General features: G+C 41.2%; 2 protein-coding genes across 3 annotated transcripts in view; both read left to right on the top strand.

The window, feature by feature from the left end:
- Positions 1–593, top strand: part of ZNF185 (zinc finger protein 185 with LIM domain) — a 29,039-nt gene extending 28,446 nt beyond the window's left edge. Inside the window, exon 30 of the mRNA XM_088527634.1 lies at positions 70–593. The gene's annotated coding sequence lies outside the window, so the exon portion shown is untranslated. The remainder of the gene's footprint in view (positions 1–69) is intronic.
- A 4,510-nt stretch (positions 594–5,103) lies between these two features.
- LOC104574259 (SLAIN motif-containing protein-like) lies at positions 5,104–23,470 on the top strand. 2 transcript variants are annotated; one of them, XM_088527520.1, is made up of 8 exons: positions 5,104–5,828; positions 13,061–13,197; positions 15,553–15,702; positions 18,254–18,394; positions 20,303–20,620; positions 20,827–20,964; positions 21,128–21,446; positions 22,276–23,470. In XM_088527520.1, exons 1-8 carry the CDS (start codon positions 5,119–5,121, stop codon positions 22,340–22,342), a joined length of 1,980 nt encoding a protein of 659 aa, XP_088383646.1. In that variant the 5' UTR covers positions 5,104–5,118; the 3' UTR covers positions 22,343–23,470. The 2 variants fall into 2 exon arrangements, with proteins under 2 accessions (XP_088383646.1, XP_088383647.1); XM_088527521.1 differs by lacking the exon at positions 15,553–15,702.
- Positions 23,471–23,931: the final 461 nt, after the last annotated feature.

The following is a 23,931-nucleotide window of genomic DNA, read 5'->3' as shown; positions in this document are numbered from 1 at the left end:
GACCTCTGCAATGCAGTTTTTTTGTGCGGTACCCACATCCTGTGCTCATCTTCTCTTATTTGCTTGCAGGGTTTTGCAAAGCTGAGACGGCAGCCAGTGGAAAGTCCTCGGCAGCACATATCAGAACGTATCTAGCAGTTTCTGACTGGCTAAGATAGCAATGTTCCTGCTCCCCCCTTGCTCGAGTTATTTTCTTTCTTGCCGCCTCATCACAATGAATGAGTTTAACAGCCACTAGTTTATGCTGTCAGCTGTATACGAGACAAGTGTCAATGTTAACAAGATAAGGCAGTGTTGACTACAAAAGATAAGTGGGCTGATTTTCCAAAGGTGCTGAGCTTCTCCACCTGTCTTTACTTTCATTAAGATTCCCTAGTGTTCCCTGGGTTGGAAATCAGGTAGAAGCTCCTTAGGTCTAAGCTAATTGCAAGAAATCTTTTTTGATTTGTTCTTTCACTTTTGCAATCAGGCTGCAGCTTAGTGCCTGTCAGCTGGCACAAAGCAGGCATATCTGAGAAGTGTTAAACACTAAATTTGGATCCCCAGGAAGGTTTGAGTCTAGCACCTAGCAATAGCTTATTGTTATTATTTTTCACCCCAAAATTCCACCTAGAAATAGCTTCTGCCCGATTTCCATTTGCTTTTCCATGGCTTTTCAGCAGCACATGCAGAATCACTTTACCCTAATTGTGTGTCAGCTTTCATTTCCCTTTTCTGCCTGTTCCCTAGTGGCTTCCTGTAGCAGCATGCTGCCTGCTTGGGGAGATAACTCTCTTTCACCTGCTAGTCTAACTCGGCTTCTGATGGGAAGTGTCTAATGGCCAAAAAATGTTCCAGAAAACAGGTATCTCAATTGGCTCCTGACAAGAAATGCTGCTCAGCTAAATCTGAATTTTCCCTGGCCTCAGCAAGGCTTGCTGTAATGCCTCTTTAATTGCTGCAAGTTATTTACATCACAAATGCTAACTCCCCAGATTGAACTTCTAGCAAGTGCTCTACATACTAAAAGTCAGAATGTCATAATTTTAACCCTTAGTTAAGCTGCTGAGAGGCTGAATGCTGTACTACTAAGGAAAGTGAACACTGAAACCTAGGAAGTCAGTTTCTCTGCTTTAAAATACAGCTCTGAATGTGTCCAAAAAGTTAGTTTTCTCTCTGCAACATTAGAAATACCTGCAAAGCACCCAAGTCAGTTCTGTATTAGCTTGTCCTTCGAAATGGGTGATGGCAAAAGCTCTAATGCAGACTATTGTTAGCCATGAGAGAATAGAGAATTCTTTCTGCTCTTAGCGATGGAAGCTGGCATGCATGCAAAAGCTTAGCAAGTTAGTGTTTCTACAGCACAGTGCTGCTTAGCTTTTTTTAGGCCACTGTACCAGTTATTTAACCGAATTACAGGCATGACCTTAGAAGCACTCCATGAGGGGAACTCCGTTTGAATCGGTAACAGCTTTACCACTGGACAGCTTTTTAGGTGGAAACTTGAAAGCCAGGTCAGTGTTAAAAGGGGCAGCTCCATTTCGAGCATGCTTAGTACAGCCAGGGACCAACTGCTGCTGTGAAGCCACGTATGAAAGCACGTTGGAGAAGCCCATGGCAGTAATCGCAAAGCCACAATTTCAGAAATGACTACTGCTTTTCACTGTCTACAATTTTAAGTTCTTAAGTTGAGATGTTTTTGAGCAGAAGAGGCTCACAAGCATCTCGTGTTGAATCTCCCAAAACTGCTGCTCATTTCTGAAAACCTTGGTCTGCGGTTCCTGCCTGTACCTGTGGCCGGGAAGGACGGGTATGGAAGCTGTCACCAGCCACCTTATGCCACGGTCGAAAGGGAATTGCTTAAAATGCCAGAACAGATGGGTACATTGTTACAGACGCACTTGGAGAAGAGAATCTGCAGAAATAACATTTTCACTGATTACAGAGTTCCTCATGGGTGCGTGGCCTTGTGGGGAAAGGGCTTGGTCCATTGTACATTTTGCACTGTATCTCTTCGGCACTGCATTTTCCTGTAGCAGTTGTTTAACCTTGAGGGTACAGCTCTAATAAATGCTCATGTGTGACCCACTTGGCTGTGTCATCGCATAACATATTCCCATTACAGGATCCCTTTGGTCTGCCCGACTGTGTGAAGTTTTGCACCGCAGTGGCCCCACAGTGACCATGACTGTCAGTAAAGTCACTGCTTGCCTTACAGAGGATCAGGAGGGAAGGCACCCATGGGAAAGGAGGTGGTGGACTGTAACTTGCTAAGCAAAGGTCTGAGCTGAGGGTCTTCACGCAGTTTAATGCTGTTTGCTTTAAAAACCTGGCAACCACCTGGGAAAAAGGGAGGCTTGGACACTATTTTGGAGAGCAAGGGGGTCTCCAGCAGAAGCAAAAACAAGGCCCTGTGTTTGCCCTATGTGTGGGCAAAACCTGCCCCAAGACACAGGTGTGTTGGCTTTTCCTGTCTCCCAGGCTGCTCTCAGGGGTGCTGCCTGTCCCTTCCTCTAGACCTGGGCTGCTGCAAACTGCCACCCAGCCCGCGTGGCAGCGCAGGGTCAAGGTTCAGTGCCCTCGGTTTTTTTTTCCACCAAAAAGCCACGTGTCACCCCTGCAACTATTTTAAAAAATAATTACAAGCTTTTAGCTTGCTTTTGTCTATCACTGAAGTTTCCAGAGCAGCCAGACTCCCCCTCCAGAGAAGAAATGAGAGTCATCTAAGAGGCGCATGTTCTGCTGCTACTGGCTCTCTCCTGCAGATTCTCCATGTGCGCTGGAGAGACCCCATTTCCCTGGGGACAAAAATAAGGCACCATATACGTTTTATTGCCTCTCTGAAGCTCACTCAGAACAGCTGACCCAAGCTCGGCTGCTGTGGGCCTGTCAGCGGGGCCTGAGCAGAAGTGACTGTGGGCTTGGGAGTGGGAAGGGGTCGCGCTGCTGCTTTGGTGCAAAACCCAGGGTTTTGGAGACAAACGGCAATGTTAAAAACACAAAAAGGTGCAGTCCATAGCGCTGCTCCCTCCAAGGGCAGCGCAGCCCCGGGCGCCCGGGGGACACCGGGCGCCGCCCTCATTGTCTCCCGCCGAACCGCGCTCCGAGGCGGCGCCGCCCCCGGCCCAGCTGCGTCCCCGCGGGCACCGGGGGACACCGGGAGGCACCGCGGAGCCCCGCGCCGCCACCGCCGCCTCCCCCGCGCCTCAGGCCCCGCCGCAGCCCCCGCCCCTCACGCTAACGGCCGCGGGGCGGGGCTCGAACGCGCGCGCGGCGGCGGCCGCCCCCTCCCCCGCCCCGGCCGGAGAAAGGCGGCGGGAGGCGGCGGCGGCGGCAGCGCGGGCGGTGCTGATCCGCCAGCGGCGGCTGCAGGTACTGAGCGAAGCGGGGAGGGAGCCGCAGCCCTCGGCTCGGTGGGGACCGGGCAGCCCCCCAGCGCCCCCCGGCCGTGGGGGGCCGCGCCCGGTGCTGCCCCGGCCTCCTCGCCGGGATGGGGGGGCTCCCGGTAACGGCGGCGCAGGGAGGGGAGGGGGTCTGCCCGTCCCCGGGCCGCGGCGCCCGGATGTCCTCGGGCGCGGGGCGAGCCGGGCGCCGCTCCGGGAGGGCTTTGCCCTGCGGGCATCGCAGCCGCTTTGTCACTCTGGTGGTTATTTATTTATTTTTTTTTAAAAAACGATTTTCATCTACCTGTTTCCCCCTCTCCTGCCCTCCGCCAGCAAAGGAAAACAAGGTTGTGCCGTCCTCCAGGCTCCGGGAAGCTGCTTGCCCGGCAGCAGAGCCCACGGCTCCCCCCTCCAGCCTTTGTATGGAGCTTGGGCAGGAGTGACCCCGGTGGAGCCTCCTTGGAGCCTCCTGAGCAAGAGCCATTTGAGGCCTGTGGGCACGATGCCTGTGTTCTGCTCCCTGAAGTGGCATTTACAACCTCAGTTTCTTTCCCCAAATCGCCACAGCTTCGTTGGATCCACCTTAGGCCACCAAAGGAGCCACCAAAGCCACTCAAAGCACCCCAAAGTCGCTTGTGCTCGTAGGCCTCCGCGCGTGTGTTTGGCTCCGTTGCCCCCATGGGTGACGGGGATAAACCCGCACAGGAGGGTGTCCCAGGCAACGCGTTGGGTCGGAGCAGCGAAGCGGTGGAAGGAGCCGAGGAGGAGGCCTGCACCTTGCTCGCTTGGTGCCACCGGTCGCTCCTGTGGCTTCCTCTTCCGCTGGTGGAGAGGCTTTGAAGAGGAGGGAAGACTTAGTGGTGTCCAGGAAATAGGTAGTTAAGGTAGCGATAAGGAACGTGCACTTATGCACTAGTATTACTTTGTGGTATCCAAATGCATAGGCGGTTTCAAGCTGCTTGGTGGTTCTCTATGTGCCCTTCTCTGATCAACTCAACCACAAGATAAAGAAACCAGAGGATGGGAGAGGGCTTCATTACTGGAATCTGCAATCCATGGTGTGGTTTGGTTCTTTGTATTTCTCCTCTTCCGGTGTTTGTGTTGGAGAGCTTGTCTCAATTTTTTTCCCCAATTGTTATAAAAAATAAAAACACTAGTTTTGCTTATTTTAATATATCATAGTAACAGAAGTTCCTATTCTTGGGCATTTTACTGTCATTTAAACAGACTTTGGTAGAAGTTGATGTAGAAATGCTTTCAAGGTCTTTTTGTGCTCCTCCAGGATAAACCTACTAACGAACAAAGGGTGTTTTTTTACCACTTTCTTAACGCTGTCGTTGTCTGACGTCACCGCTTGCTAATTATGGTTCCTGACTATGCTCAATCAGAGCTTTCTCATGTGTTTCACGTGTTTACGGATGGAAGCTAAACTATCGTGCAGGGTTAAATCAGCTTCCTTTTATTCAGTTAAATTTCTGGCATAATAGTTTCACATCCAAGTCATTAAAGTTTCATATAAATATTTTTATAAGGGTTTATATTTTTTTTGTCTTTTTTCAGTTGGTTTTGATTAACTTCAGTCACTGTATATTCTAGTTTATTTGGTTTATGCTTATAAAAGTCAGGTCTTTTTTAGTTGATATTTCAAGTCCAATTTGTTTAAAATAGTGCATCTTTAGGAAGTGTATATGTATATATTTTAAATTATATACACTTACATATTTCTCTTTTCTTGCAGTGAAACTGTGCGTTTTGGATGATGGTAGTTCCTGGAAGCGCCCCAGTCATACAGCAGGACCATGCCCTGGAGCCCGGCTTAGGACAAGACACGACAGCAAATTCTGCCATGGGCCCCGACACAGAAGCGCCGGCTGATGAGGCTGGCCCAGAACTGGAGGAGGTGAGGAAGCTGCAGGAGCTTGTGAGGAGGCTTGAGATCCAGAATCAGCACTTGAGGACCAGGAGCCGCAGGAGTGTGCTTGGGACGAGTGTGGCAAGCGAGATCCGCGCTGCCGTGGATAACCATGACTCTGGCCTTAATGGGATGGAAATTAATAACAGCATCAATACTATGGCGGAGAGGCAAGAATTGCAAATAATGGCAGATCTGCAGAACAAACTAAGCAAAATAAGAAAGGAGGAGGGAGAGAACAATTGCTTAAAAAAGGACATGGATGCTCAACTCAAGTATAGTCGTAACAGTGCTATTGAGGAACTCTCTTCTAATACATATAAAGCAGAAATGAAGACTGATGATAATTCTAGATGTTCTTTACATACGGATACAAGTAATAGCACAGAGTTGGCGGGAAATCTGGTCATTGCAGGTCTGGACTCCTCGGTTAAAGTAAACAAACAAAATCCAAATGGTAAATGTGGAGATCTTGAAAACTTTTTGAATAACACAGCTCTGGATGAAGTAAAAGTGTTAGAACTGGAAAATTGTAATGAAGAAGAAGATAGCTGGTAGGTATTTCAAAACTTTAGTAAAACGTAGAGCCTATGATTGCTGATACAGTTGTGGATTCCTGTGTTTGAATGTAATTATTGCAATAATCTTAAAGTGGTTGCAGCACAGCGCTTTCATCTTAACAGCAAGAATGCAATTTCTTGTTACTGACTCTTCTTACTTTGAAGATCACTGTGCCATAAAATCAACACAGAAAGGCTTTTTGCTCTCAACCAGTTTAACTGTAAGGCTCCTCCTACTGTACTTACTTCCTGAAGCTACTGTAGTAAGCACAGAAAATGTACCTTTCCTGATAGTTTATAATGCACACAGAAGGAAAAATTGAGTTTTAAAGTTTTGTGCATGAACTCCACATATTGTACATAAAAATTCACTTTGTGAAGATTCTTATTTTCAATCACCTTTTTGCTCTCTTCCATCTTGAATTTCTGTCTTTTGCTGTTACTTAAGAGGAAAATCCAGTTCTGTTTCCTGAGGCCTGTTTCTATAATTTAAGCTGCCCTTTTGTTCAGGGACATCATCTGAAACGGGTCAGTGATGTAATCCATAACAGACTTTACCTTGTAGGGCTCTGTAGCTCACCAGCAGCCTTGCTTAGAACTTGTTTTATAAATTAATTTAACTTATAATTAATTTCCCTTGCACTTTCAAAACTTGTTAAAATTTGAAGCTAATTTGATCTCATGCAATAGCTGTGATTTGGGATTTTGCACATCATTCCTCGTTTTGAGACTTGACAGCTTCAGGGCTCTTCAAACTGTTCCACATTTATGCAGATGGGAGTTAGGTGATGGTTTACTGAAGATATAGTCCTCCTACAAGTTGCTCAATATAAAGGAAGTCTTAAAGTCTAAAACTTCATTAGCTCTTACCAGCAAAGAGTTTTTGTTAATGGAATGTGGAGCTCAGTAATGTAGTAATACTAGTTTTGGTATGAGTTAAAGTTTTTTTTTTTTTTTTTTTAAAGTTTTTATCATTTTCAGATGACAAAATGAGGGGAGATTTTATCTATGTTATTTTGGTATTAATTCCTATTGGAAAAAACGCGTAAATTTAAAAGTGTTCTTCAAAACTGAGTTTCTTCTAATAGGTCTTTGGGGGAGGTGGTAGTGGTGGCACTCAAAAAGTTCAGTCACATTCCAGGAAAGCTTTATTTTTTCCTGACTACAGATGGTACAAGGGACGACTTTGATGTTTAACTTCCTCTGATAGTCTTCTCTTCTTAGCAGGCTTTCTGTGGAATACTGAGTCAAATTTGATCATTTAAACTGTTTAGTATACTTGAATAGTATTTTGATCAGATTTCCCATTTAGTGAATTGACTTTGGAAGCTAGATTGTGTTATTCCTCTGTCTTTGCAACAACTACTTTGTGTCCATGCTTCTGTGGTCTGTGACATAAGAAAGGTTCTCTGGACTGTGCTGCCCTGGTGACAAAACCAGGCACAGCTTGGGTTTTACAGGGGCAGGGGATCCTGTCAAACGCGATCAGGAGAGACTCTGTGCTCAGAAGCTGTTTATTAACCTTTCCTTGAACTGGCTGCCAGTAAAGTTGCTCTCCTTTGCCAAGTGTCTCTTTCATTAGACCCTGTAGGATCTTTTTGCTTTGAGATCTGTCACCTTTGGCAAATTTAGTTGCTCTGGGGCAATGGGTTAAAACAGATAGGAAAAAAAAAAAAAAAAAAAAAAAAGGGATGATAGATGCCCCCAAAATATAAAATAAAGATGGTATTACAAAAGGTTGTGAGCACAAGTGCCAGTACTACTACAAAAATTAATTATGGTCATTTTATGTTACTTCAATATGTTTTATTTTTCCTCTTGTTAAATAAACCTGGTAAAATAAGAAGTCATTTCTATGATGATTTCTTGTCCTGCAGCTCCTCAGGCAAATTTGAAAATCTACATAACATCAGTAATATCTGCCTCAGCTGGTTGCCAAATTACTAAATCCTCATCATCAGAATACATCTGACAATAGCCAGAAAATCAGGGATTCTATGTGTGTGTTCTTGATTTTTTTTTTTTTTTTTTTAACAAAACTTCAAAATCTAGTGCTATGTAGATTTATGGTCAAATTTAATAAGGTGGGTATGTTCATTTGGGAGTGTGGGAGTTTAATTTGTTTATTTTCCCCCAATCTTAATGTTCTCTCTATGTTTTTATATCACTTTTCTATTTTTAAAAAAGCTTCCAAACTCTAAGACAAATTCTACTGTACTACTGTGCTGATGCCTGTGTGTCTTGGTAGGGTTGAAATCCCTGTTAAATCTACTGTAAGGATTTTTGTTACTTTAGCTGAAGTAGCAATAGCAAAAATTCCTTCCTTTAAGGAGGGCCAGGGTTGAAGCACAGAGCGAGTGGATCAGCGGATTTGTTGTTATTCTCTGCAGATGCAGCTACAGTCTTCATTTCTTTCCTGCCTGCAGTGATGATGCTTCTTCCCTTTGCTTCAGCATTTAGTTCGCTTTTTTTTTTTTTCTCGAGTGTGTGGTGTGTCTTTGAATATAGCATTTCATTGACAGAACTCACCTGAAGTATGAATTACTACATCCCATGTGGCACCGAATTCTGTACTTCTTTGGTGTCTGTGCCTTGACTTATTTTCCTGTTACTTTCTCAAATAGCTTTTCACGTTTGTAAATGTGCGTGACACAATTGGCCCAAGTGAAAGTTGCCTCTCGGTGCTGTCAAACTCGATGAGAATGTCTTAATTTAGATGTTACCAGTTCTCGCCCTCATGTAGTCAGCTCTGCTATGTTACACTTCAAAGCACTCTTCTCCAAGCAGCTTAGGAGTTAAAACTGTTATTTAATAGAAGGGAACAGTCAAGATAACTCCACAGCAAGTGTATCTTGTTTGTCTTCCTTAGTGTTTGTCATTCCTGCATGCGGGGAGCTCAGGAGAATTCAGCTGTGCTGCTCTGTGAGATGAGGCCTTTATTCATTGTGTGCTGATTTGCATTAGTTGTTTTGTTCCACGCACCTGTGTGATTTGCTGGGCGTTTTGTCATCTGTCATTATGTTTCCTGCTAATACTTGAGAGAGAGAATTAGGCTTGGAATTGTGATGAAATGTGTTAAATTCCAGCCCTCTCTGCAATATAAAGTGGTTTTAGGAATTTCGCGTTGGAAGAAATTTAGGCAGATAGGGCAAAAATTGAAGAGACTATTAAACTTTTGTCCTTCTTATTGTGTTATTGCGTCTCCTTTAACTTATGTTGGTGGAATGAATACTTCTCCTCCTCCATCCCTTCTCTTCCCCTTGCCTTAAATAACTACAGGTGTTCACATTGATTTAATGGAAGTTTCTACTCCTATTTCTACTGTTACTGCTCAAGGAACATCTTTGTGGAAAGAAGTCTAGATTCCTTTGGCAAAAAGGCCAACACATTAACATGACTCTTCAAATTAGCTTTTATATATATTCTGTTTTTTTTTTTTTTTTGAGGGGGGGGGGAAAGCAAAATCATGTGCAGAGTCTTTTTAAGATTCTTTTGGCAAGTATGTAACTACTCCTCTTAGAGTAAGTTCCTCATGGAAGAGTATGTCAAATACAAGGTCTGCCTTGGTGACTCTGTGGCCATGCTGTACTTTAAAAATTAAACACTGATGCCCAAAAGAAAAATACTGTCTCTAGAGGATGGTTCTGGCTTTAAAATATACATGAATGTTGGAATAAACCACCAAAACAAACAAGCAAAAAAACCCATAAATTTATTTTTGAGTAGAGTAGCCTACATTCTTGATGAAGGAATAATCCCATTTTGCACTTACTGTACAGCTACCACTACTTGCCTCTTACCAGGAGTGCCTTTCTCAAAATGCTTTATATGGGGAAAAGGAACACAAATAATAGTAAGCAGAAATGTAATGTTTTAGTATGCTTTTTGTAGTTACCTAACAGAAACTAAAAAAGCCTCAATCCTATTTAACGAGTTCATAGGAAATACCCAATATATTAGGTTGAGAATATGCACCCAAACATTTACTCTCTGAATTTTGCATTAGGCCTTGTAACTTTCTAAAGAACTTCTTAATAATCATAGGAATTTTGACACAAATATATGTAAAGCGTAACCTTTTGCCACATAAATAAAGCTTCCTTCACACCCAACTGAAGGCTTGGAGGAACAAAATACAAGATAAAACCTACTCGACTATCAGCTATTTGTTAAACCAAGAAATACTTATGCTTATGCATAAACTTCAGTTTTTATGCATGTTTAAGGATATGTCTGTGCATATTTTCTCCTATGCTTTTTGAATTAAGCTATGCTGACAAATCTATTTAAAGCACAAAGCTACCAAGACTTTTTTTTCTTAAACTGAGCCAAGTGAATTTACCTTATCGTATAAGCCTCTGTGGGATGAGGATGGCTTGTTTTGGTTAAGCTGGAAACATGATACTGTGTTGACATTTCTGCTGCCTCAGTTTTGCTTAGGTGGGTGGAGAAGGGCAAAATTGGGTGGGTGCGTGGGGGGGAAACTAGTAAAAAGTGACTTAATCCATGCTATTGTGTCTGGAAAATGTTTACTTCTATCTGTGGGGCTAGTATTTTTAATTTCTAAGATGATGGTTTGTAGGGCTCCAAAAGAATAAGTTGCACTAGTGTGTTTTAAGATGTTAGCTTGGTAAGTATGTTAAACTCTTTCTGCAAGAGAAATAGTAAGCCTGATGTGAAATCAAACCAGAGTGCCTCTAAAAGCATCTCTTTTTATAAAATGACTGGAAATGCTCTCAAAAAACTGAGCCATACTTATTTAGTTGTGTTTAGTGGAGTTATAAGGGACATCTTTTGATGTTAGTCTTGGTTAGCTGAAAAATGTGAGTTTTCTGACAGTGCAGACAACTCCTACATAAGCAGGTTGGCCTGTGCCTCGAGGAAATGGGCTTGTAGCAGTCACCTGAGCAGCAGCTTTCACAGCTGATACAGTGCCAGGTAGAAGCATGAATATGAGCAACCACTGGGAAGGGGCTGGCTATAACCAGAGCTTCCCTAAGCAGAGCAAGGTTTTTCTTTCTTAACATAAGATATGTGAAAAACAGCACGAGTTGCCCTAAGGAAATTGGCCTCCTTTTTCATTGATTATTATATTGCTGCTTTTTATTTTCTATTTTTTTGTCTGAACTATAAAATAAATCCAGAGAGAGAGCACTCTCTCCCTATTTTTGCTTTTCCTGTTCTATTGCATTGCAATAGACAATGTTGTGCTTTCAAAAGTATTTGTGTGCATATTTCTCATCACTTTTGTCAATATCAAAGTGGTTTTGGGAGTATTTTATTGTGACTGTGTAGAGTTTGTTATGAAAAAGCTTCTGTTGACAAATGACTCTGTGACTGCACTCTGAATAAGAAAAGGTGTCTGGCCAGGGTTTGGGATGCAACAGAATTCATGTAAAGGCAGGAGTGGCACATCAAAGGGCAAGAGAGAATAATCGTTTTCCATCCCTATTGCTTCCCCAGGAACTGGGAAATATCAACCATAAATAGCAGTGACTCTTTCTAAGCGAGAGGATAGAGGTTCTTCTTCATACAACATGTCAATGCCTTGGGTGGCAACATGTCATTGCAGTTGGGTGCTGTGGGTTATAAAAGTAGATACAGATTTGAACTGGATGGATTCACTGGTGGGGGGAAATACCTGCTGAGCCGCTGCGTAAAGCAATATTCAAATCTCCTAGCCCCAAATTGTGAAATTGTGGGATGCCTTTCTGGATGTATTGAAAGAGGTGTTTTTTATTTATGTATTTATATTTCTTATCCCTGTCTATCTGCTCTTGACTGGAGATGGGATAAAAGGTTAGACAGACACTTTGATGCAAGGGCAGTGTTTTACATACTGTAGCAGTCTATATGTTTTATCTTGGACAAACATTGAGGCTTTTGTGGCTAGGATACCTGTAAGCTGAGTGTTTTATAGTATGATCCTAAATATTTTAAAAATGAGGGGGTTTTGTTTATTTTAAGAAATCTATGGTATAATTCTGAAAATATCTTAATGATATGTGTTAGTTTTCTTGGAGGTAGGGATTGTTTATGAATTAAAGGTAAGAAATTTGAATGAGGCCAAGTAATTGGGGGAGAAAAGATTTGAGTCTTGCTGTATAGTATAACAATTTATTACCATTAGCTGTTCATTCTTCTGGAAGACAGAAGAGGGAGGAGGAAGGAATTGCAGTGCAAGCAGACTCCTTGAAATCTTTAAAACCATCCTCATGATCATTTTCCATGCTTAAATGCTGGATTTTGCACTGAGAATTTTGAGCACAGAAATTGGAGAATCTTATGGCCTTGTCAACAAGGTCAAAAATTTGTTTTCAAAACTTTTCCTCTGTGTTGCTTCCCTCCTCGCCCCCCATGTTTGTTTATAGTTTTCTCAGACCCTTTGATAAACTGCATGGCTGCAGCTCTTCAAGTCATGTCACAGGTATGAAAGTCGGCTCGAGGACAAATCCTTCTCAAATTCCTTTGAATGAGTTCAAGGGAACAGTGTTGATGATCCTTTTGCAGCCTGCATGCTTACATATGCAACTTAAGGCTGTGCAGTTGGAAATTCACTATGTGAGATTTTTTTTCACTCAATAACATTCAAGAATTAAGATCAGTATTGACTTCTATATGTATACACTGCTGATTTGTTTTTTCCCTTTTAAATATTTCTAAAATTTGTCAAGCCTAGATTTGAAAATATGTATTTATTTCAGTTTATATATGTTTTAAAGTATATATTTATTGGTAGGTTTCTTATGACTTGGAAATTGTGAATGTTGGATGTGTCAGTAAAATTTTTTGTGTTGCTTTTTGCGTGTGGTTTTATTCTCTTTAACCTTTCTAGAGAAAAATAGTTAATTATGAAATATAGTTACTGGTGGGAAATTCAGAACTGTGTATGTGCATTTTCTGTAATGAAAGAAATACTGTTAAAATACTTTTTTTAAAAAAAATCAGTTTGATACAGAATTAAAATCATCTCCACACTATTGACTGCTTTCTGAAAACATATTCTGCATACCAGCTCCTCAAAGGAAGTGCGTTCAGGTGATATGTTTTAACTGTTGGTAGTGATGACAGTGTAATTAGCACCTGGGCTTATGTGATATTAAAGAGTTAAATAATAATAATAAAAATAATTTAGTATTAGGTTTGCTTAGGAAATCCTACTTACATGGATGTCTGCTTTGGGATAATGAGCTTTTACACTGTCTCCTTTCCATGTTTGCTTTAAGGCTGTACGTGTCTCCAAGAAAATCGTCCGGAGAGCAGAAAACGGGCTCCCCTTTAAAGTGGTGCCGGCAGGTGCTGGACAATCCCAGTCCGGAGACGGAAGCCGCCTGCCGAACGCTGATCAACCGGCTCGACCAAGGTGTGTAAGCTGGCGTTGCTCCTTCGAGTGCCTTTCACTTCAGCTTAAACAGTATACTTTACATCAGTAAAAAATAATTAAATGGCAGAGACCCTGAGTTTACACTTTATAGTATTTGAGAATATCTGCAGCTTCCTGTGTTGTTTCTTAGTGCATGTTTGTAAAGCCACATCTGGTACCATATTAAAACGTCACTGCTTTTGAGGCACAGTGGATTATTTCAACTACTGAAGGTAAAAGATGGTTTTGCAAACTTTAAGATAGCAGTGCAGATTACAAGTAATACCCCAAACAAATGCAACTGTTTTGCCCTTTTTTTAATAAAGAAAACAAAACCTACAAATAGAGGTACTTCACATCTAATGACAAATTGATCACTTGTTTGTTTGTTTTTAATGTGTTCAGAGCCTAAAGTCCAAAATATGTTTATTATATTTTAGTGTTTCAGACCCTTAACGATTGATTGATGTATTTAAGTGTTTTAATACAAAAAGAGAGGGGGAAAATGTCTTTCTAGAGGGGAATTTTGTGAAACTATTGCAGCTTTCTCTGTGCATTAGAAAGAAAAGAAAAATACCAGTATTTATTGTTTCTAATGGCAATTATTTTGAGCTGTTTCAGCTGTATTACTTAATCACCAAAAAAGGAATCTTAGTTAACCTATTTGAAATGGAAAAATGCTATGGAACCTTTTTAGTGGTTGCACACTGCAACCTTGGTATTCTGCAGTCTTATGTTTTTCTTTTGCTTCCCCCTTTATCCGAACACAAAATGATCAGTTCCATGTGAGCCTTCCACATGGAAGGAAGCACTATTGCAAGAGGTGCTAGAATAGATGGATAGCTCATCTTGTTATAAAACCTAGAGGGTTGCTAGGTTTATACATACCCATGCTGCATCATCTGCCAAACCATCTGGTGGATATCCTACCTTTGCCTTTCCAAATGCCTTCCTGGTTCCTCTATTTAAAATTTGCAAGTCCTGAGCTGAATTGCTGAAAGGTAAGACAGAATTGAAGTGGATAAGGAATCTCTTTCTATATTTTAGAAGTTACCTCTGTTACAGCTGTACTGTACCCTGCAGCTGGGCAGGAGGATGGCTAGTCTTGTGGCTTTCTTCTAACAACTGGGCGATGAAAAACGCTTTAAGACAGGGCATGTTGCAACCCTGTCGGTCTGCTTTGAGTCCTGGAAGTCTCAGCACAAATACTGTGGTTAGCAGTTTGTTTGAGAAAGTGACTTTTTGGCATTTTGAAGTCCACTGATGGTCTTAAGCGCTGAAAAAAACCAACTTCTGCACAACAGTGAGGTGCTAGTCTGCATAGGTCTTAAGCTGGTGAGTTTTTGTCTCTACATAAATGACAATTCCAGTTGCACCAGTAATTCTCCCTCAGTGATTTGAAGGCAGAGAGGCTGCTTACTTTTCAAACTTACATGCTAACAAAGCCTTTAGCACTGCCTGCAATCAGCCTTATTTTGAGTTTGTCCTTGAAATGCCTGATTTAACATAACTGAATGTGGTTTGAGAAATGCGGTGGTTTGAGAAACCACATTCAGTTAAGTGCACCAGCTGCACTTAAAAATTTGACTCTTAATTGAATTAACTCTGTTTTGATTTTGGGTTTTATCTAGGCTTTATATCTACTTTACCAGTCCTTTTTAACTAAAATATTGTATATTATTTCTATAAACCCATGCCCACACAGATACCTCCATGGTGAATCATTGCTATTTCGTTGGCTACTGCTTTTAAATCACAAGAGTTTGGGCAGTGAGCAGCCCTTTCAATATACATGGGTCATAGACACAGTCATTGCCCCACAGTTGGAACTACTTTATATTTACATATATATATAATAAATACATATAAGCACAAATGCACTGAGCACCTCTTTTTGGTTGTTTCACTAACTCATATGCAAGTTTGTATGTGGAATAAATATTTCAAAAGGTAAATTCAGAATAATACATATTTAAACTTAGATTTCCATTTAGGTATGTGGGTGGGTGTGGGTGTTCTTGTGTGGGGGTGGGTGGGTGTGTGTGTGTGGTTTTTTTTTGTTTGTTTGTTTGTTTTTTTTTGAAGATGGGGTATGCAAGTGACAGGTACTTAAGACGAGAGTCGTCTTTGAAGACCAGAACTGAAACTTTCAGGGATTTAGGTCTTCTCAAAAGCTGAGTTTGTTAAAACTTATTCATAAGTCTCATAACTGCTACCATCAAGAAGTCTCATTCAAAGTTCACCAATTATATAGTTAATCTTGTTTGACCTGATGCCTTTGTTTATTCCTGTGCTCTTTGTTTTTTCGAAGTGATCTGTTAACCTCCATGGCTTTCTTGTATTTTTTCCTTCTAGCCAGTAGATGGAAAAACCTGTATTGCAGTCCCCTGGCATCACCAAGTGCACATAATTTGAACACAGAGACAGGCTCCTGTAGCAATGCACTAAACTCTCCTGGGCATCTCAAATCGACTAACAAAGCACTACTAACCTGTGGCAGCTCAGGTATGGCATGTCAGTAGAGCAGTGCAAATCTCTCCAGTATTTAAAATGCAAGGAGGATTAATAATGGGGCATTTCATGTAAGACATATGGAAAAGTCGAGAGAGAAACGTCACCCATGGGCTTTTCTCCTTTTAATATGCCCAGTTAAGACCTCAGTTTGATATGTTACCTGGGAGAATATCTCCTTGCATTCTAAATATTGTAAGTGTACTTACTGTTTTTGTAACACTGTGTCTCTGTATATTTTTTTTAATTGTACTAATTTTATGTGACATTGAATACAAAACAAATGATGAGGCCAAAACAGGAAAACATTAAAACATTGCTCTTTGAATAATGTTATCATACATGAAAATTAGCTGTATGAAGTTACTTTTTTTTTGTCTCTAGAGCTTGAATTTTTTTTTAATATAATCCTAGACAAGAAAAGAAGCCTTGTGTTTTAAGACAAAAGGTTTAGTTTCCAGATCATGTCTTTGAATTGTCTGCATGAGAAACCGAGCATGATGTGGCAAAAACTTTTCATCAGACTTTACTGTATTTGGAGTCAGTGCTCTTAACTGAGAAGCAACTTCGACTTCTAACAGGAATTTTTCTATGTGTTTGTAGATGAAACAGTGAAACCTCTGAAATGTTTTGGCCTCAGGTCTGTCTCTGCTTTTAAGTGGCTGCCTAAGGGGCTATTTCAATAGCATCATTTATCCGTGATGCAATTACTATTCGTTTTTTCTTTTATTATTAGAAATGCTTTGCCCCTTGGCTTATCACGAGGCATCTTTGGTTTAGTTTTTGTGGGAATTGCGGAAATTGCTACATCGTAATTTGCATGTTTAAAAGCATAAAGCATGTTTTAACAGTTGCAGGCTTGAGACTTGATGTTAAATTAATCTTAAAAAAATTGTGCTGCAGGTCCTTCTGGATCCTTCTGTATAGTTCTTTTTTGTTTTGTTTTTTAAACATAGATATGAATGAATGCTTTTGTCTTTACTGAAGGAGAGATGAATGTAAACTGAATTTTGGCAAGCTGAATTCTTCGGGGGGAAAAAAATCTCTAAATAATCTCCTTAAAATACTTTCTTTGTCTGTTCAGGTTTTTGTTTATGTTTTCTTTTATGAGCTCGTGTTTATGTCTTTTTGTTCAAGATTTGAAACTAGATCTATAATGACCTGATTTTCATACCAAACTTTCATTGATGTGCAAACCTGAGGCATCTGTGCAACTTCTAGAACTGGTCATGCACGGAAAGTCTGCTGTAGCTGTAATGCTCTAACTCAAACTGTTCTGTTACAGTATGAGAATGGGTCAGGATTTCCCCCACTCTGTGTTTTAGCCTCTAATATTTTTGACCCAGCCTAATGTTCTGTCATCTAATGAGTAATTTCAAATTCAGTCATTGAGTGGTGTGGGTGGGTGTGTTTTTTTTTTTTTTGTATTGTTTTTCTTAAACTATATATAGTTGTTAATTTTCTGGTGTCTTCCTATCTAACGCCATTTTCTCTTTTATGGAGACTATTTTCCATGCTTGTACTTCTGCAAAAAGTTCAAAAGAAACATGAGTAAAAGTCTAAACTTAAGCTATACACATAGAGTAAGTCAAGTGGGTAATGTGTATCTGTACCATAAGGCCTGTGTCCCTACATCCTGAGAGCCTCTTGAGAGGCTGCAGCAGAGGTGTCACAACAGAGCAAGACCAGCACAGATCAGGAGTCAAGATTTGGTTGAGTGTCCCCCTGATCACTTGTGGCTTAAGAATAAGCTGAAAACTTTTCTGGAGTTACCAAAAAGAGAAGCATGATGAAGATAAGATCACTGGGACCAGCAACTAATACAAGATAAATATGTTGTCCTTTTCCCAGAGCAGAGTTGTCGTGTGCATTTTATTGCTGGCTGTGGCTCAGTTCAGTGCACTTTAGCCCTGACCTTTTGGTCGGGGGCATGTTTCATAGGTTATTTATTATACCACTTCCTCCTGGTACTATCCCTACCAACATGTTTGCTTTCTTATGATGTTGAGCAAAGACATGTGATGTAAAACTAACAGGGTTGTGTTATACTGTATAGTTCCATCTTGAGACTGCAGTGTCTTGATCTGGAGCTCATGTGTATTTGTGTAAAATGCACACACGTACACCTCCCTTGCACCACACTGCACTACTGGCCACACAAAGCACCACCCCAAAGCATCTTGAAACTGGAAAAAGTTTGTGCCTTTTCAGATGAGGCATCTAAAGCCACCCTGCTGGAAAACTAACCACAAGCTGGAAGTGGTGTTCAGCAGTGGTTTTTAAGTGCTTTGTCTAGGGCAGTCAGTATTTTTATTTCCATGGCAGTTTGGAGAAACCTTGTTCAGAATTATTCAGTAAGTGTATCGCCTTCAAAAAGCACTTTTTTAAAGCATTGCTAACTTCCTATTTCTAGCAACTGCATCTGAACACTGAACCTCACACCTGCACTGATTTTTATTACTGGAGAAAATATTCTGCTGCTTGCTCTTGGTTTGTATGTGGATGTCTAAGTACTTTTTCTGTCCTTTCCCCTCCCTTCCTCAAGGTTACCTGAGCATGCATTCTGCCCTGAGCTCTCAGTCGTCAGTGGACAGTGAGCTGAGTACATCCGATGACTCCATCTCGATGGGATATAAACTGCAGGACTTGACGGATGTCCAGGTTATGGCACGCCTTCAGGAAGAAAGTATGTGACAGCAGTTTCCTCTGTATTGCACTTCTAGACATGTAGATGGATTCCACCTGCTGTCCTTTGCTCCCCCAACACCAAAAGCACTTAATAAATCATTTGAAATGATTGACTTTTTGTAAGAGCTTCCTTTAAAAATCTAAAGACTCAAATTGGCACTTGAGTTGTGCAATACTCTGGATGTACCTTTCTTTAAGCAGAGAATAACTGTTGTTTGGCCTTCGAAAATAATTCTTCTCCAAAATAGATATGCTGAAGTAGGGGTGAAGTTTCATGAATAAATGTTTCGTAGGAGTGACACCTTAAACAACAGCTGCTCACAGCCACCAGGCAGGTTGTCCCCTTGCTTGAGCCCATGTGAGCAGCTGCATGACTGCAGGGTGCATCTGCATGGGGAACTGATCCAGGTGAAAAAATAACCTCACAAATTGTTTTGGGGTGTAGGTTTTCGTTTTTTGAAGCAGACTCTATTTTTCTTCCACCTCCTGGTCACTGCATGACTGCTTGTCATACCACAAATGGCCAGGGTGAGAATTTGATAACCTTTATGCCTCATGACAGGCTGAAATTGTAGTAGAAACCAACTAGAGAAGTGAGTTTTAAAAACTGTGCAGAAGCAGCCAGTTGTTTTGAGTGCCAAGAGCTTTTTGGAGTGCTGAAAAATCTTGTAAGATTTGGAAATGTAGCTTAAGCTTATCTGAGGTTAAGTGCTCAGAGACAGCTCTGCCAATTTAACTCATCCTAAAACATGTCTGTTTGCTTCTGTGTATGTGTGTATTTTAGGGAGCTGATCCAGTTCCCATTAAATCATTCGTAAGCTTTTTGTGGACTTTGGTTAGGACCTTACCTAAATCACATCACAAGGTGGAGTAAAGTAGTTGGATCTGCTAGTCTCTGTAATGATTAATGTGATTTAGTGGAAATAGAGAATGAAGTTCATTCTTTGTTTGGAAGACTTGTATTTCCACTTAATACTGTGCTTTTGTACAGTTTCAAAATATGATGATATTACAATAGAAACAGAAGACCAAAAAGAGCAAAAGACACAAGATCTTGGGGTTTTTTATTCAATTACTCAAGTGTAATGGAATAAAAGTTTTATTACAGCGAATAAATAAGAGCAGCTTTTCCTCTTTGTAAATTTGTATACCTTTTGCTTTATAAGCACTTCACAGAGTATGTCAAGGAACTCTGTCACATCACAAAGTTTCTTGTGAAGTATGAAGAGATTGCAGAGATTGCATCATCTTCAGCATGATGAAAACTTTTCATATTTGTATCAGGAAGGGAGGAGAGGTTTGTTTTATTTATCCCTGCAATGAAAGAAATTCATTGAGAAGTGTTTTTTCCAGAACTGACACCTTTCTCAAAAGCCCATTCAACCAATGTGCTAAACACAACAGTGTGCTAATTATTAGTAAGAGGCCCCTTGTATTTTGTTGGCCAGAGGACTTTAAGGCATAATTTGGGTTCTCAGCTGTAAATAAACCAGGCGGATATATCATAAACACCGTTTAAAAAGCTAGCTGTGTTTTCACTTCATGGCAGCAGTTTGAAATAAAAATTCTATCTGTTGAAATAACCTAACACAGCTTTTGGCAAAATAGACAAGCAGCTATTGTAGACTGTGTAATATCAAGAGTAATTTGGGTCAAGCTGAATATTAACTCTCTGTTTTAATTAATCAGAACCTATAGGGATGATGCTGTTCTAGTTTAGAGATACATGCACGGTATCCTGTGTCTTGAGACCTAATAGACCTAAAGATGGGTCTATTAGCTTGATTTTTCTTCCAAGATGAATATCTGCTAACAGTATTGATTGCTTCTCATGTAGAAACTGGGTAAATAAATTTATTTAACACTTTAATATCAAATAAAAATCAATGTTGCTCTGTATCTTCAGGTCTGCGTCAGGACTGTGCCTCTAGCTCTGCCTCTGTGTCACGCCGCAGCTCCAGTGCCTCCCTCCACTCCCTGCGAAGAGGGACCTACAGCGACCAGGAGTTTGATACGTACAGCCTGGAGGATGAGGACGATTACGACTGTTCCCTGTCGTACCGCAGCGCTCACAGATACTCCCCATCTCCACTCAGTTCACCCCGATGTCAGTCCCCTTCTTCTGGTGCAGATTATAGTAGGGCATCTACCTCTCGTATCCGCCCCCCGAGGAGATCCGTGCAAGGCACAATGCAAGACCGCCTGAAGTATGCAAACAGTGAAGGTGAGCTGACCTTGGAGCTTTCCATGTGATAATAAAAATAATTTGAACCACGTGTTTCAAAGACATTATTTAATAAAAGCCACTTTAGAAGTTACCCATGCACCTCTGCGCTTGAAAGTGCTCATGTTTGTCCAGGGATAGCCTAAACTGTAACACATCTTGACTGCTCCAGAAGCAGCAAATAGAGAATTTTCTTTTGATTTCAGAGGAGATGCGGCACAGTATGCCCAACCTGGCTAGAACGAGCCTCCGGGCTTTGGAGTCCGTACGGAGCAGTCGGAGCTTGGAATCGGATCTGCAGGTGCCAAGCAGTCGACTTTCAAGAATCCAGCAACCATCAACAAGTCAGTAAAACCTGTTCTCGTGGGGGCCGTTGCTAGCGATTCCCTTTGGTCTGTTTAACCTCCGTGACCAAAACCATGGCCCTGGAAAGGCTCAGTATCCAAAAAATGTTCTTAAAATAGCATTGTCAAGTGAGTTATGCTTTCTTTGTCCTTCTGTTTCTAGGTCTGGCTCCCAGCAAGCTCAGGTATTCCTCCAGCACTGGGCAGACTCCTTTAACGGTGCGACAATCGATGAAAGCGGGGACATGCACTAGCTCCCTCTTAACACCTAGGCAGCCTGTAAAAGCCTGTGGTTACACAAATCCTGTCAGTGGAGTGCGAAAACCGCAGACGTCTTCGCTCAGCGCGGGCTCTTCCAGTAGCAGCTCTGCTACTAGAGGCAGCAGCATGGTCACTGTAGCTAAAAATTCACCCGTTAAAGCACGAACATCTGTGGGAGGAACTTCAGTGCCCAAGAGTAAACTGGCACCGCCATCCAAGAGGTACGTGTGAGACGAAGCATTGTGGACTTGAGCACTTATTTCAATGGATTAGAAATATTTTTCATAAAGTCATGGTCATCTTGGGTTGATTTTTAAAATGTGTAGTAAATATTCAGTTGAATCAGTTATGTATATTATTATAGATTAAAAATGTAGTTTTGCTCTCAGATCCCAGTCTTAGATGATGGAGTTGTAGGAGATAATTTAGCATAGGTCAGTGCTGCCACTTTTTTGGAAAATAGCCTCTATGAAACTTTTTTTTTTCTCAAGCTCTTTTCAATGCAATTTCAGTGTAAACTTTTGAGTTGAGGAAAGTTTAAGTTGATGCTGTATCAATCTATTAAGCCATACTGTACTTTAAAAATTATTATTTATACTCTTTTTTTAATTATTATTCATTTGCAGACTAAGATTGAAGCATCTGCATGTTAAATACTCTGAGATTTTTTTAAACTCTTAATGTCTAGTAGTATTCTACAATTACCTGATTATTTTTGTAATGCTTTTAGTGGCACTTGCAGGAAAATTCCTCCAGACCTATTCATGGGAAACCCCCTGACAATAGTGCTAACAGAGCAGGATGACCTGCAGCAATTTCAGGAAACACAGAAATTAAGTGCAGCTGTGTCTGGTGGCTGCCTGGCACATGGGCTGTAGATGACAGTACAGCAGTTCACCTAAGGCAGATGTTGACATTGAAGTAAGAGTGATATTGTAGAAGCCTGATGTAAACTGAAACCTTAAGCAAGCAGTCCTGTGTATCGATAGCAATAGACTCTGGAGAACTTTGCTTCTTGTAGTGCTCAGTGACTTCTGTCTCTCAAAACAGATTTCTTCAATCAGCCAAGACCAGTCAGACAGCAGCTGACGATTCCTGGAAGGAGGGGTGTTACTGACAACCCAAAGAGCTGCCCTGCCCAACACCTGTGTGATGCAGAGCCCCAGCTGGCTGGGCATGAGAACATTATTTTAAAACAAACCTCTTCTCACCAGACCCATCACCTTGGGGACTGACTTGTATAGTTCTTCGCCTCTTGAACACAAACTTATTTTTGGCAAGAGCTTGGCCTCTTCACTGGTGGAACAGGCACCTACTCTCTTCCTACTGATCAAAACTTTGCTGAAGCATGAGGGTCTTCACAGGAAGACTGAAACTAGCCTTATTTCTTATGAGCCTCTAACTTGCCGCCCTGTGGAAGGCCTGGCAGCAGACACCCACTCATGAGGATGGCTTGTGTGAAACGGCTCCTGGCTGGCTTGTTCCTGCCAGCAAGTGGCTTTGACCTGTTGCTATGGCCTATTGCATAGCAAGGGGTGGGGGAGACTAGAGATAGCTGTATAGGTGTTAGAAGTAAGACTTTTTAAATTCAACCTGGTGTAAGCTGATGTTTGTCTGAAACTTTTTTTTTTTTTTTTTTTTTTTACTTCTGTATAGACTGTATTTCTGCTACTTTTTTAGTGTTTGTCCTAGAAAATGAAGCTGGTTTTTATAACTGTAGTACACTTCAAGGTGTTGTATTCAAGTGTGTGCATCACAGTAGTCGGTTCACAAGTGAAGGAGCAGTACACAATATTTGTGTGGGTTTGTGAACAGGCAGTTGCACGGACAGGTGGATGCTATTTAAAAACTGCTGTTCATCAGCACCTTCATGTCTTATGGGGAAGCTACCAAGCTTCCTGATGACTGGCTCCTGATCAAGGTATGTTGGCTTTTCTTTTTTTAATTTTATTTTTATTTGTTTTAATTTCTGACTAATTCCTCTTGAGACATTTCCCTTTAAGCTCTTTCAACTCATTCTTGTCTGATTGCCCTTGGTTTTGTAGAGAAGTTTTCTACTGTCTCTTTGGATATGAAGGTTTCTGTTTAAATGATGTCCTTCTCCTCAGCAAGGGCTGGAGGGCCATTAATACAGTCTGAGTACACAAAATATGCACTAATAGCAATGTTTTCCCTGCCATCAATGTGATTGATAGTATAGTTTAATAAAATGTTATGGTGCTGAAATAGAGCTGCCTTACAAACAGTGGGCCTGAGGGTGTTTTTTTGTGAATGAGGCCTTTTGTGATAGCCATAACCCTTTACTTCCATACTTCAGCTTCAGAGGATTTCCTTTGGAGGCCTGTTCAGCTACACAAAGCTCCAACCTGGATGATACAGGCATTAATATTTACTTTTCAAGCTTGATTTCATGGTTACCAACAACCAGAAACTGAAAATTTCAAAGGAAGATGCAACTTGCAGCACTCAAACTTCCTAGAGGGCAACCACTACACCAAACTAACACTGAAGAGATGGGAAACAGCACTTGCTGCTGGCTCTTAGAGTAGGAATTCATGTGAGGTGTCTCATGCTTTTTGTTCTCTACAAGGGGATAAAAAATAGTATTTGTACACTCGTAGGCTTTAGCAGTTGCTGAGTGCTTTGAGCCCAAGGTTGGGTTTGTTACCTGATGAGATGCATTTAGTTAAGCAAATAAGAAACCCT

Source organism: Tinamus guttatus, unplaced genomic scaffold (genome assembly GCF_059628265.1).
Source record: "Tinamus guttatus ecotype Peru unplaced genomic scaffold, ASM5962826v1 Tinamus_guttatus_pri_ptg000287l, whole genome shotgun sequence".
Classification (NCBI taxonomy): domain Eukaryota; kingdom Metazoa; phylum Chordata; class Aves; order Tinamiformes; family Tinamidae; genus Tinamus; species Tinamus guttatus.
This window is presented reverse-complemented; position numbering and strand designations above follow the sequence as displayed.

Excerpts from the sequence above, each read along its gene's own strand:
- LOC104574259 (XM_088527520.1), top strand. The coding sequence starts at position 5,119 with ATGATGGTAGTTCCTGGAAGCGCCCCAGTCATACAGCAGGACCATGCC. Across the intron at positions 13,198-15,552 it reads GATCAACCGGCTCGACCAAG|CCAGTAGATGGAAAAACCTG; the intron begins GTGTGTAAGCTG and ends TTTTCCTTCTAG. Across the intron at positions 18,395-20,302 it reads GGCACGCCTTCAGGAAGAAA|GTCTGCGTCAGGACTGTGCC; the intron begins GTATGTGACAGC and ends CTGTATCTTCAG.